At 51.5% G+C, this 14,314-nt stretch overlaps 1 protein-coding gene and 1 long non-coding RNA gene across 2 annotated transcripts; one reads left to right on the forward strand and one right to left on the reverse strand.

Annotated features, from left to right (window-relative positions):
• Nucleotides 1-1,656: 1,656 nt before the first annotated feature.
• On the reverse strand, nucleotides 1,657-6,751 carry LOC119088567. Its single transcript, XR_005092236.1, has 3 exons — nucleotides 6,596-6,751; nucleotides 5,032-5,177; nucleotides 1,657-2,298 (listed from the first exon to the last, which is right to left on the reverse strand). It is a non-coding gene; the product is annotated as an uncharacterized LOC119088567 (long non-coding RNA).
• Nucleotides 6,752-7,156: 405 nt separating this feature from the next.
• Pou4f1 (POU class 4 homeobox 1) lies at nucleotides 7,157-13,239 on the forward strand. The gene is made up of 2 exons (XM_028879904.2): nucleotides 7,157-7,380; nucleotides 8,130-13,239. The coding sequence occupies exons 1-2, from the start codon at nucleotides 7,258-7,260 to the stop codon at nucleotides 9,267-9,269; spliced, it is 1,263 nt and encodes a 420-aa protein (XP_028735737.1). The 5' UTR covers nucleotides 7,157-7,257; the 3' UTR covers nucleotides 9,270-13,239.
• Nucleotides 13,240-14,314: the final 1,075 nt, after the last annotated feature.

A 14,314-nucleotide genomic window follows, 5' to 3' on the forward strand; every position in this document is an offset into this window, starting at 1 on the left:
CATCCTGAAAGAGGACTAAGCTTTACAGCCCCCTGGTTTCTAATCTGCATGGCTTTCCTCTTTTTGGTGTCTGTTGGCTTGAAACAAAGGCACCACTGAACAAGGGAAGACCTTGGTCTTGGTCTTGGGCTGTGTAATGTTTCAGGACCATATTGTTTCTGCAGACCTGATGATTTCTAGTATTAAAAATGTAACACATACAGGGGATTTTCTCCCTCATGCTGTACCTGTGGATGGTATGTGCAGAGAGTATCAAATTGAAATGAACAGTTCTCGGTGTGCAGCCTGTTAGACTAGAAGAGTTTGCCAAAGCCTCACAGAAGGTCTTCCATCCCTGTCTGTGGGAGTCCTACAAAGCAGCCCTAGCCTATCACTATGTAACCCGATCCCCTTAATAATACTTGGCAGAGAGAAAACCTTTTAAGCAATGATCTCAGAGTGCAGAGTGAACATTTATTGCCTAATTCTCGGAACCCTACTCACAGCGAGGAAGCATCTATTAAGGCGCAGATTTAAGAATCCATCTGGAGCACGGCTAGGGTGAGCTCAGTTTGGTGTGACTGTGGCAGTCTAGAACATCTTGAGTTGCAGTACCTCTTTCTCAGTAAGGTCTCTGGTTATGTGATAGAGAGCAGTGGGCGGTCTCTAATAAAGGTTGGATGGATTAAACTGTTGTATAGACCTGAGGACTTTCTGTGTTAGTTAGGATCCAAAGACCCATTCTCCAAAGGGCAAAGATTTGCTTCAGGCATTTACCAAAACTTCTGTGGGGAGAGAGGATGGAATTTTGGTCCTGTTTTGTTCTTACAACATAGGTGAATGGTGAGGACGTCTGGAAGCTTCACAGAGGTGTTTTCCGCTTAGAGTCTTGAAAGGTGAAGAAGAGTTCGTTCAGAAGAGGACCTCTCTTCTGCGTGTCTGAAGGGGAAATGTTTTTTAGCAGCCTTCTTGGAAGAGGTACTGAAGGCAAAAGCTCCTAACGACAAAGGGTTTCCGGTATTGCTCCAGCCACAGCTTTCAAGGGGAGCTTCGCTCCTCCTCTTTCCAGAATCCCCCGAGACTCTGGGTCTCGCTCCAGCCGCCTGAACCGGCGGCCTGGTGACGAGACAGCGGCTCCCTAGGCGCTGGGAGGCTTTGGAGATGGCGGGGCCGGCTATCTGCTGTCCATTAAGGCGAGCTTTGGCCCTCTGAGGGCTTGGGGAAGGTCACCCCAGGGTTTAGGGTGCGGAGGTGGGGTCTGGCCCACTCGCAGCAGCTCAGTCCCTTTTCCCACCGCTCATCCCTAGGAACTCAGCCATTTGGGATCACTGCCAGCTCCCCCTCTGCCGAGCCCTCCCCTTCACAGTCACTAGGGAGGACCCACCCGCCCCAGATCCTCCAGCCCAAGTTTCCCGCGCTCTTAAGGGCGCTCTTGGCTGGTCCTTCCCAGGCCGCATTCCACCAGCCGGTTCCCGTGGTTTCCTTTCATTTTATTATCACTCTCGAAACCTGGCGATTAAGACGCGAAACCAACAAAGAGTTTTCTTTCCACCTTAACCTTGCACACAATCCTTTAACAAATTAATTAATCCTAATGAATTAACACTTCATTTATTTAAACGCGCTACAGTCCATGAATTAAATTTTCATGCAGTGATTAAAGGCTGTTAAAATATGCATGATTTCGTTAAAATTTTATAATAAATCAGGGCAATGTGTTACATGACAAGGCAACTATTTCCCAGTCCCTCGCAAGGGGCTTTGATTTGTGCGGGCGGCGGGAAGGAGGGGCGGCTGGCGGCAGCGCAGCGAGCTGGAGAGCCGGGCGGCAGGACCCAGCTCTGCACTTCCGGGCTTGGACTGGCTGCCGCGCGGTTTCCTCCCCGGCTTCCAGACCCTCGAGGGATCCGGTTTCTGGAGGCCGAGGGGAGCCAGCGGAGGCCGGCCGGCGAGCGCGCCCTTCTCCATCCTCAGATGGAGATGTCCGGAACTGCTGGTCCTCGTCGCCGGTAGCGGGTCCCGAAAGCGGGGCGAGCGTGTGTCTGGGACCCAGCGGCCGGTCAGCGGGTGTCTGACACGGGAAGGCTACAGAACTTGCATCGTGTCGCGTGGGGTCAGGGGCCAGCGTACCTGTGGACGAGTTTGTCTGTGGTTGTTTTTTTTAACCCGGGGACCTGGACGCGCCTTCTCTGAACGGCGGCGCGCTCCTCCAGCCTTGAGCCCGCAGGGCGCAGATGGAGCAGTGGAGCCCCTGTTCTTCAGGGCCCTAAAGCCCAGGGGCCGGTGGCCTTGTTAAGCCGACAACAGTGATCGTTTGACCTGCAAAAGTAACAGTGTCGACTGACAGGCAGGGAGGCCCAGCACCCGTGAGGGGTGTTCTCTTGGGTCTCTCCGGGAGGGTTTCCTAAGGTAGGTGGTCTTGATGAGAGATTAGAGTGGAAATGGACACAAATCTGTATATAATGTAACCAACGCTAAGCGCAGTGACCTGTAATGAACTTACTTGGGATGCCCAATCCGGCTGCAAGGTCACCTTTGGGTGGGGTGGCCACATTCAGTAAGATGCCCCCAAAGGAAGTTGCATCTCAGCTAAATGGCCAGGAAAAGGAGGAGGGGATGGGGAGGGAGGAGGAGGAGAAGAGGAGAGAGTGGAGAGAGAAAAAGAAATCATGGCTTTTCCCACTGTTTTACTTGAGATCTCCCCACTTGGTCCTAACTGCTGTCCATCCGAGTGCGGACTGAGAATTCTTGGAAAAGACCCGGGTAGACCCAAAGCTTCTCAGGCCTGGGCCTGGCAGACCAAGGGAGGCCAAGTGTGAGGGGTGGGGGTAGAGAGCAAGGACAGTGGCTTCCCGGAAATGCGCCTGGAGTCCTAACGTGGCATCAAGGGGTTCAGCTCCAGGGTGCACTAGGCCCCGTGGACCACGCAGGACAGGGCCACCAGCCAGCACTAGTCGGGGGCGGCCCTGCCCCGTCCAGAGTCCCAGGACACTAGAGAAGGTCCTGGGCCCTGGGCAGGGCTGGCAGGGCTGAGATGCTCTGGGAGGAAGATGTAAGAGGTCAGGCACCTCCCTGGGGAGGCGGTCCTGAGACCACACCAATCCTCCCCAGTGCAGCTTTGGAGTGAGGAGGCACGGGACTGTCAACGTGAGTCCCCCACTTGGATACCTCAAGCCCTACCTAAGCTGACATCCCCTCTATCTGGACCCTCACACTGTGATGCCTGGCCTTTGAAGCCAGCACTCTGGGCCTTTGAGTTGCTTATGAACGCTGATCTCTCTCTGAGCCTGGAAAAGGGTCTCCTGTTAAATTAAACAGTGCCTGCAGATGCATGACTCCCAGTCTGGGTAGCACCGCTGCATGACCTGGACTTCCCCGGGTCACTCCCACGACACCTGCCACCGCTGTCACCACAAATACCCTCTTCCTGGGGCTTCCCCCTGTTCACAGACTGTCACCCCCTGGAGAGAAGCCACGGAGTTGGAGACTATACCTGAAACTCAGTTTCCAGCGTCCTGCTGGAAGGAACAAGCTAGTATCCAGATGGGCAGCAGAGGTCATGCTCATCCTCCTGGGTGAAGGGTGGGGCCAAGAGGAAGAGCTTTCTCCCCCACTGAGCAGGCCTTTGCTCAGATCCTCTCCTGTGTCCTCACCCTAACTAACCACTGTCTCTCTAGTTCTGTAAAGGGGTGCTGCCAAAGGAGGAGGAGAAAATTAATTAATGAGGGAAAGAAATGTGTCTCTGATCCAGATGATAGACTCCCTGTCCCTGGGGGCAGAAATTCCTTGGAAATCAATAGCTGTGCATTCATTACCCTCTCTTGATAAAATGCAAAGCTATGAGATGGAGGGGCGGGGTGGTCATCTGTGTTGGTCATTAAACGAGAAGGTGGGGGAAATTGCTCTAGAATTCATGCCAAGACACAGACCCTATGTGGGCACCATTAACCCAGGCAGGGGCCAACTAGTTACAGCCCTTGCCATGCCAAGAACACAGAGCAGTGGCATGTGGGAGGGCAGAGCCTAGGCCTACCAGTCTTTCCTTTGACCCTTCCTAAGGAAGTGTCCCAGGGTAGCGTGGCGCTGAGGGTATGCAGCCTGGGGCAGGATGGCTCTCCAAGCATCATTTTGTACTCCCGTGCATCAAGCTGGCCTCACAAATCCTACACCGATAGCACACATACCCTCTTCCTGTTGCTTAGACCTGCGCATAGATCATAAACATCTAGAGACCAGACCCTCGTAAATCACAGCTCCTTTTATCTCCCCCGCCTGGTACTGTCCCAGATCAGGGCTGAGCAAAGGTTTAAGGAAGATGAGAAGCTGGCCAGGGGACTATGAAAAGAGCAGGCAGGGCGCATCTGCCTAGGGCAAGCACATTCTGTTCCAAGCGTGACCTTCTAAGGAGACCCCTTCCCAGGTGTTGCCACCCCCAATCAGCCTTGGCTTGTTGTGCACTTCCTGACTTTTTCTCTTGTTCCTGGCCCCTTCTCTTCTTTAAGTACAAGTGTTATTTGATAAATCTCTGTTCGTTACAAGTGTCACGGTGGAAAACAAAATGAGGCACAGATGACCTTTGGATTGGACCCTTATTTCCAGTCCCAGCAAAAAGGATAGGGTAGAAGTCTAGTCTCACTCAGAGAGAGAAAAGTACCCCAGCTGCCAAAGAGAGGGGAGGGAGGGAGGGAGTCTTGGGATGGTTAGTCCCTGACTTCAGAATATTGCACGTCCCAGCGGGGTCAGAAGGGTGAACTGAGGTCTGCTTGGGGTAGGTAAGGACACCATGCCCTCCAGCCCCCTCCCAATGGATCCATCTGGCCACAAACCTGTTTGCCTTTCAGTCTGTCCTACACCATTTAAGGTCCCTAGAGGCAAGCATTTCCCAGGGACCTGGGAGTCCAGACTGCTGGAGTTTGCTACTAAGAAGGCAGGGCGTTCTGTCCTGCACCCCACAAAAGAGCGTGGGGACCCACTGCAGTGGGTGTCAGAAAGGATTAGGTTAAGATTAGATTATGCCCGGCCCCCCGGTGGGACAGGGACCAGAGGACTCACTCTTTCCCTCCAGCGATGTCCCGCTCATGGTCCATTCCTGCTGAGATAAAGTTGCATTTAGCGCTCCCTGGGGAATCACATAATGGATGAAGAAGTGGCTCCTTCTTGCACCAGCAAATGAACATCCTTCTCATTTCCCTCTCAGGCTGGAAGAGAGGGAGGGGGTGGGAGGACAGAAAGGAAAGAAAGAAAAAGCCAGGGACGCCTGTGGGCTCTTCTTGCAATCTGAATAACCCGAGTGGGTATCCTGAAGACACACACATGTTTTAAAGCAAAGGAGAATAAAATCTGCTGGACTGCAGATTCAGGTTTGCAGAAGTGAGATCTGCCCTTTGGTGAAAACGCAGACCTCCTTGGGATGTGAGTGACCTGAAAGATTATTTATCTGATCTCTGCTTCCCATAAGCAGTTTCTTGCCTCTCTCAAGCTCTCTCACTAGCAGATGTGATAACATCTGGACCGTTATTATCACCCTAGGCAAGAACTGTGTCCTTAGGGACTTAGGCACCCGAACTGAGACTCCCCTGAGAGGCCCTTGATCTTCCTGCTACATGAGAGAAATATAACAGGTTGGTTAATTAATTTCTTCTTAGGTCTGCTTTCACAGTCTTATTATTATTATTAAAGGCTGGACCAGACAGGTACCAGTTCCTTCAATCTGATTTGAATTAATATTTTGAATTACAATCTCCTATAAGTTAGCTTCATCCTGTATCCTAGGGAAGAAAAACAATATAAGCAATCAGAGATAAGACGCCGGGGGCCAAAACGATGCAAAAGAAAGTCCTCTTTTCAACATCTCCTTCTCCCTTCTCTGGAGTGATTTTTCTTTTCCTGGAGTTTCCAGCAAAAAGTGTGTGTGCGCGTGTCTGTGTGTGTGCGCGCGCGAGCGCGCGGGAGTGTGTGTGTGTGTGTGTGTGACCGGAGAGGAAAAGATCCTCGGCTACACCCTGTTAACTATTTTTCCCTTTTGATGACAAGAAGCCTCAGATCACCTAGCGCTGCTTTGAAAAGTGAGTTTGTACACGGTGAAAGGAGACAAACAATAAGAGAAATGCCCAATTTCATTTCAACAGCCTTTCCTAAGTAGAAAAGCACAGGCTCCTTGTGGCTCCTAAGTGACTGTCACTGGTGGTGCCTGACACAGTTATATTCACAACAACAACGAAGTATGCAGAGAAATTAAATTACGTGGAAATCAATAGCGTCTGACTGCTTCAAACAACTGTCTGTCACGGCTATTATTCTCCAAGAGCCTATTTATAAACCATGAAAGAAACAAGTTCTGCAGCATAAAGACAGCATCTTCCGCATCGCGTTTCTGTGTTGTTGTTTTTCTCCATATACAGGGGAATGCACGGGCATAATTTAACATCCAAATGCCTCTCTGTATACATTATATAACAGCTTGTTAGGCACCCAGTCGTGGAGGTGTGCCTAAATAATGCGCACATATTCTGGGTATGCGACAGGGTGGCAGGAAATCACACACACACACACACACACACACACACACACACACAAGAGTGCGTGCATCCTCCGTCTTCCTCCAAAAGATGCCTACCCCGAGACAATAGCTGGCCTCTCTGATCTTTGCAGACCCGCGGTGGGAAAGGTGAGGCGTGCAGTGCGCATGCCTGGCCAGCTACAGGTGCATCACCTGCCTTGTCCTTGCTGGTGGTCACTATAAGAGCGGCTCCCACGCGCTGCCGGTGGCTGCTCGACGAGCGCGCGCGCGCTCGCTTGCTCGCTCGCCCGCCCGCCCGCCCAGGCACGGCGCCGCGGCCAAGGGAGAACGCGCGCCAGACGGACGGAGACAGCTGATGCCTGTCAGCGCGGCGGCGGCGGCGGCGGCGGCGGCGGCGGCGGGGCCGCGAGCTCTCGCGAGAGCTCCCCGGGCCGGCCGCGAGAAGTGGGGCGCAGGTGTAAGAGGAGTGCAGCCCGTCGGCGCGCTGGGCTAGAGAGCTCTTGGAAGGAGCGGGTTCGCGAGACCGGCGCGCGGGCGCTCTGCGCGGTGCGGTCCGAGGCAGCGGCGGCGGCCGGCGGGAGCAGCGGCAGCGGCGGCGGCGGCAGCCCCGCGGCGAGGCCAGTGCGAGCCGCCCCGGGCCGCCGCGGCCGCAGCCTCGGCAGGGAGGCCGGCCGGCCGGGCGAGCGAGCCGGCGGGTGCGCACTTTGCGGCGGACTTTGCGAGTGTTTGTGGATACATTTCCATGCCAAGCCGTCAAGATGATGTCCATGAACAGCAAGCAGCCTCACTTTGCCATGCATCCCACCCTCCCTGAGCACAAGTACCCGTCGCTGCACTCCAGCTCCGAGGCCATCCGGCGGGCCTGCCTGCCCACGCCGCCGGTAAGCGCCCCCCCCCAAGCCCGCGGCCCCGGCCCGCCCGCGCGCACGCCCCCTCCCCCGCTCCGAGGTGCTGCATGTCGGGGGGCTGCTGTGCGTCGCCCCGGGTCGGAGTTGTTTTTTTTTTATTATTATTATTTTTAGAGGGGTCCCGCTGTGAGGCACGTGTGTCCAGGGGCGCTTAAGGTCGTGTTCCCTCTGCCCGGGGCCTCTGTCCAGCGCCTGCGATCCGCGGGGCAGCGCTGGGGCCGCGACTCTCGACTTTGCTCCACTTTTCTCTGTTCATTTCACGCCTGCACAAGGCGATCTCTAGTCTAGGCTCGCTCGGGTGTGGAACGCGGGTGCTTAGCTTCGAGTGACATCTCCGTTTCTTCTTTTTCTTCTTCTTTTCGCCCCCTTTTTTCCCCCGTCTCCCGTTCCCCTTCCCGGAATGTCTCCCCGTGTCCCCTTCTTCGCCCTTTGCTGTTGCCCTGTCCCCCTCCCCTTGTCTTCCCCTGCTCGTTCTCAACGCGTCCCCCACTCCTCCGTTCACCCCGTTCTTCCCACCCCCCGTTGTTATTTTGGTCGCATTGTGTTTGCCTTTTTGCCTGTGCTTTTTTTTTCTCCCCCGGCTTGTGTGTTTGGTTTTTTTTTTTTTTTGTGTGTGTGTGTGTTTTTTGTTGTTGTTGTTGTTGGGTTTTTTTGTTTTTGTTTTTTTGGTGGTTTCTCCCCCTTTTCTTTCCTTTTTTTGGTTTGGTTTGTGTCGCCTGCAGCTGCAGAGCAACCTCTTCGCCAGCCTGGACGAGACGCTGCTGGCGCGGGCCGAGGCGCTGGCGGCCGTGGACATCGCGGTGTCCCAGGGCAAGAGCCACCCCTTCAAGCCGGACGCCACGTACCACACGATGAACAGCGTGCCCTGCACGTCCACGTCCACCGTGCCCCTGGCGCACCACCACCACCACCACCACCACCACCAGGCGCTCGAGCCCGGCGATCTGCTGGACCACATCTCGTCGCCGTCGCTCGCGCTCATGGCCGGCGCGGGGGGCGCGGGCGCGGCGGGCGGCGGCGGCGGCGCCCACGACGGCCCCGGGGGCGGCGGCGGCCCGGGGGGCGGCGGTGGCCCGGGCGGCGGCGGCCCCGGGGGTGGCGGCGGCGGCGGCGGCCCGGGGGGCGGCGGCGGCCCGGGCGGCGGGCTCTTGGGCGGCTCGGCGCACCCGCACCCGCACATGCACGGCCTGGGCCACCTGTCGCACCCGGCGGCCGCGGCCGCCATGAACATGCCGTCCGGGCTGCCGCACCCGGGGCTGGTGGCCGCGGCCGCACACCACGGCGCGGCGGCGGCGGCGGCGGCGGCGGCGGCCGGGCAGGTGGCGGCCGCGTCGGCGGCGGCGGCGGTGGTGGGCGCGGCGGGCCTGGCGTCCATCTGCGACTCGGACACGGACCCGCGCGAGCTCGAGGCGTTCGCCGAGCGCTTCAAGCAGCGGCGCATCAAGCTGGGCGTGACGCAGGCCGACGTGGGCTCGGCGCTGGCCAACCTCAAGATCCCGGGCGTGGGCTCGCTCAGCCAGAGCACCATCTGCAGGTTCGAGTCGCTCACGCTCTCGCACAACAACATGATCGCGCTCAAGCCCATCCTGCAGGCGTGGCTGGAGGAGGCCGAGGGCGCCCAGCGGGAGAAAATGAACAAGCCCGAGCTCTTCAACGGCGGCGAGAAGAAGCGCAAGCGGACTTCCATCGCCGCGCCGGAGAAGCGCTCCCTCGAGGCCTACTTTGCGGTACAACCCCGGCCCTCGTCGGAGAAGATCGCCGCCATCGCCGAGAAACTGGACCTCAAAAAGAACGTGGTGCGGGTGTGGTTTTGCAACCAGAGACAGAAGCAGAAGCGGATGAAATTCTCTGCCACTTACTGAGGAGGGTGTGAGGTGCCGGGTGGGGCAGACTGGGGAGCTGAGGGGTGCGTTTCTTCTCCTCTGGCCTACTTCCCCTCATTTAGAGTGTCCGTTATCCTGCCTGCGTTTGGGGAGCCCCTTCTCTCGCCCTTTCCTCAGCCCCACTCTGCACCCTGCCCCAACCGTCCCCCAGCCTAGAGGACAGGGGTGCTGGATGTGGAGAAGGATGGGATGGTAGGAGAGAATTGGGAGGCATTTGGGTGAGCAGGGCGTGGGGGGAAGGAGAGCAAAGACTAGAGCCGGGGTTTTGAGGTGCAGGATGGTTCTGGGGACTAGGGTGGGGGGGAAAGATGGGGGAAGAACCGGGGATGGACTGTTTTCTTGACCAGAGACACTTATCAAAATCATCTGGGGACCAAGGAACTATGTACAAAGACAAAACTACCAACCACCACCAAAAACAAAACAAAACATAAAACCCTAGGCAAATAAAGAAGGGGAAAATGTCAAAGAAAGATGCTTTAGGAATTTAAGTCCGGGGAGCAGTGTTGTGCAACTTCATTTACCCCAAAGGAAGAGAAAAGAGCAATATCATTTCTACCACCGCCCCAACTCCGCACACACACAAGTGAGTCCTAAGTGAAAACCAAGCAAACTGGAGCATGGAATTCCGGATAGGAAGCTAGTTGTTCTGTGTTTAATTTTCCCTTCTGAAATCTGACATCCTCACATCCATACCCTCTTAGATTTATTTCCCTTTCCAAAGAGATGCCAAGGCTTTGCCCCAGCTCAGGAAGGCCCTGGAGCTCAGCTGGAAGGAGTTAGGAGAGCGGCTGGTTGTATGAACTGAACCTTCCTTTCCAGGAGGCGGATGCCAAAGTCCTGGGGCCTGTTCTTGGTCAGGTGAGGATCCTTAAGCAATGAGAGTCTAAACGACAGAAATTAAGGTCTCTGGAATAAGTGTTTTATTCTGGGATAATTACATGATAACAGCTACAGTATGATTTTTTTCTTTTTCATTTTTGTTCATGTATGCATGAACAGATTATCTGAAAATATTTTTTTTTTCTCTCAACCCCACTGATAGAACTTTACCTTAGCCGGCCCTTTGTTTTTCATTCTGCATTCAAACTATCTGCTGAGTTGACACTCCTTGCTATTAATTTAAATGGAATGATAGGGTGAAAAGTCTTAGGAGAAGAACTTCCATGTTCAGTTTTCTCCCCTGAGTAAGACTCATCCTACTATTCTAGGCCCCCTTTCTCTGTCTCTGGGAAGAACATGAAGTTGTTGAAAAGCTGAGAAGTTTCTGCTTTCATTTGGGGGCAGAAGTTGGCTGTAAGAAAAATCACCCACAATCCCAGAAGAGAGGAAGACTTCAAAGATATAAAGACACCCCCCCCTCGCTTTATTTGTCTGAAATAGGTCTGCACGTCCCTGGGGAAAGCAGGACACTTGTTCCCTTCTTCTTGTTGTTATTCAGGGTCATTTATTACTGGGGATAAATGTTGAGTTGCAGAAACTTTAGTTTGCACTATGAGTTTCCAAAATAGAAAAACATATATGGTATTTCGTACTAACAACCCAAGCTGCTGATGGATTTAAAAAAAAAAATGAGAAAGAGAGTTGAAGGTGGTTTGGTGAAATGCCTGCTTTGTGTACAAGATACTATTGGATCTCACGTGGAGATGGTTTGTTACTAACGTTTAACCCTAGCTAAAGGTGAACACAGAACAAATGAGGGGGAAACACTACTGTTTAACAAGACTGAAACCATGCATGATTCGAGAGGTGCAGAAAGAAATACGATTAGGTCTTACTCTGGTTAGGCGTTGTTTTAATTATGTTGTATATCATTGTTTGCAGCACAAACATTCTATGCATTTGAAACTGAGCACTAAACTGGGCTAGCTTTCTGGTAGACCGTTTTGTGGATAGTGTGATTTCACAGTCTACTGCCTGTTTCCACTGAGAACACAGCATTATTGTAAATATTTTCTTTCGTGCACAGGCTCACACAGTGGTTACAAACTGCCAGTGTTAATCCTGCAATGTCTCACTGACTGCCGCTCCTGTCCATGTTGTGTCTGCAGAGCTTTCTCCTTGGTTGTGTCTTTGCTCTATTGCCCCCCACCCCCCTTCTATCAGAACCATTTCTGTGCGCCAACATACAACAGGGAGATGTGTCCCAGAACACTTACAAATAAAACATAACTGAAAGAAGAGCAGTTTTATGGTTCGGGTGCATTTTTGTGTTTACATTGAGCCAAGTGCTGGTAGAGCTGTTCAACAAATGAGACAAGACAACCAAAAACACCAAACCAAACCAAACAAACCCTTAACCAAACAAATTAACAACAAACAAGAAGGGGGAATAAGGGGACGTCAAAAGAAGCGGAAGGATGAGATAGATTTTTGGTTTTGTTTTTGTTTTCTCTAAATCAGAATTAACTTTCAGAAAACTGGTGCTCCAAGTAAAATGGATTACTTGCCCATTTTTATCAGTGTTTTAATTTTATTTACAGAAACTCTTAAGCCACAGCACTTGATTTGGAGTGGTGATGGAAAGTTGTAAATAGCCAGGCACCTGAAAAGCATTTAGGTTGAATCAGGGATGCAGGCATCTGGGTTTTGAATGTGCTGTTCTACTCTAAAAACACTTCTAAAAAATGTTGTAACTGAATGACTTTTCGTTGACAGTTAATAAATTTTAAAATTATCCTTTGATTTGTCCAGATAACTTGTCAAATGCTTCTCTTCACTTGGAACATTTTGCTTACCACCTAATGCTTCAGATTGAGAAGAGATTCTCTATTTTGGGTGACCTGGTACTAGATCAAATGCCAAATGTACAAACTTTCTTAGTAGTTGGGACTATATCCTCTGAAGTCATCCTATTTTAGCTAAATCTTTTTGATTTCACCGGCATATCTGTGAAAGAAAAGTGATGTTCAGAAAAGAATAGTACATTTTAAAAAGGTGTGATTTTAAAACAGTTGTTAATATTTTAAAAAGCACTAGAGGTATTTTTAAAAATAGATCTCTTCCATCAAAATTGATTTGTTTCTGTTATTGACTTGAAATATCATCAGAGTTTCTAATAAAATACATTTGTAAAAGAACACATTATTTTATAGAAAAGTATGACCAGATTTCATTGTTGGAGATCCAGGAATGAACAAATAAAAAGATTTACAAAGGTTGTTTTTCTAATAATCTGCTCAAACAGAAATGTTGCAGGCAAATACATTTGTATTATATAATAATGGATAATGTATGTATTAAGAATTTAAGCATTTGTTTTGTATTAAGTAAATCCTTGCCCAGTACAAAAAAGAAAAGACTATTATGTTAATAAAACATCATGAAAACGCATTGCTTTGCAGGGTTTCCTATTTTATGTAGTAGGAAACTGTGCAAAACAAAGCAAAAGTTTTGCTTTTTGGTGAGTGAATGTGTATACCGCAGGAAGGAATGATATGACTCTTCTATGTCTCCTTTAACTCTCAGTCCACGGAAAATTTAAAGCAAAACTCCCGAAGAGATGGCAAAGGTTTGCTGATCTGTGGTAGTTTGGGTTTTCAAAGTTCTCTGGTCTGGAATTCACACTAAGGGGATTTCCTCCTGCATCTGCTAATGGGTGGAAATAAAAGAGTGTGATTCTGAACTCCTCTAAAGAACACAAGTTTCAGAGGGTTAGGAGAACTAAGCTCAGTTCTGTTTTAGATTCTCAAGGCACGCAGCAGCAGAACAGGAAAGAGAAACATAAAGAGAAAAATAGGCATGAAATGCACCCGCCACAGTAATGCTACTTTCCTCTTAAATTGCTTTCCGAACTCTTCGTTGGGTTCTGTTTTTTTTTTTCTGTTGGTCTAAGAAAGGATGCCCTCAGCATCCATCAGCTAACTTTTAGGTAGATTTTTGTCTAATGCGTGTTCTGAAATCACTCTCAACTTCAATTATAAGCTGTTAAATAAACCGTAGGCACCCACTGCCGTGATTGTATCAGTTTTTACTTTCTTGGGATAATAAGATTGCGTGGGTCCAGTTCTTACACTTGGCCTTGCAGAAAGAGGACCCAGAGCAAGACTCTGAAGGTAAGTCCCAGCCCCAGGCTCAGATTCGCCTTTATCCCTGGCCTCTCCACTGGAGTGTCACCTGCCCAAACACCCCTGCTCCATCTTGCTTTCCTTATTTAGTGCTTCAAGTATAAATACGAGCTTTTGACTGGCTAAAACCAATGTTCCCAACCATATTCTAAGGGTCTTGATGGCCAGAGGGGAGGTGACGACCACAATTATACTGGATAATGTTCTCCATCGCTTTCATTGCGACACCAGTGTTAGCCACACCAGAAGAGCCACACAATCCTTGTGGGCTGTTTCAAAGGAGGCCAACGGCTTAATTGATTTTTTTTTTTTTAAAGCAGCTGAAATCAAGTTCTCACGGGGGCCTCTTTTTCACCTGCGAGATAAGCCTTGTCGCAATAATTACGTTATTTAATATTTGATCAAACCTTCGCGCCTCTGCGACTTCAGGCGCGCAGCACGGCCGCAGTCCAGCCGGGCACGTGCGATGCGGACGCGCGGCCACCCCACTCGGGTTGCCTTGCTCTCTGAATAATTCATGACCTGAGAGTTCTGGAAATTAATAAAATGAATGATAACAAGAAGCTAATTAAAAACTTTCTTAATTGTTGTCAAGTCAGCTTGATGGGAAACAGCCTTGGGTGACTCCATCCATGAAAACCGGCGGGTTGCGGAGGGTGGCGCTGGCCGTCCGAGCGCTCCTCCAACTCCGGGTGACTGCAGAAACAGCTGGCGGGGCTGCCTGCTCCCCTGCAGCTGCCTTTTGCAGCCCACCCACCTCACCCGCCAAACTTTTCATTTCAGGGCCGGAAGGTGCAGTTCTAAACCAGAGTAACTGGGTCATATTTTCAGCGGGGAGGGGTCCCCCTACCCCCACCCATGCGAGCTTCTTACTTTCCCTTGCAACACCCACCCACGCGGGGGTCCCAGAGCCACCAAATGCGCGGCTCTTGCGTCTATGGCCAAGTGACCTTAGTA

The sequence above is a fragment of the Peromyscus leucopus genome, chromosome 9 (genome assembly GCF_004664715.2).
Source record: "Peromyscus leucopus breed LL Stock chromosome 9, UCI_PerLeu_2.1, whole genome shotgun sequence".
Taxonomy (NCBI): domain Eukaryota; kingdom Metazoa; phylum Chordata; class Mammalia; order Rodentia; family Cricetidae; genus Peromyscus; species Peromyscus leucopus.

Excerpts from the sequence above, each read along its gene's own strand:
- Pou4f1 (XM_028879904.2), top strand. The coding sequence starts at position 7,258 with ATGATGTCCATGAACAGCAAGCAGCCTCACTTTGCCATGCATCCCACC. Across the intron at positions 7,381-8,129 it reads CCTGCCTGCCCACGCCGCCG|CTGCAGAGCAACCTCTTCGC; the intron begins GTAAGCGCCCCC and ends TGTCGCCTGCAG.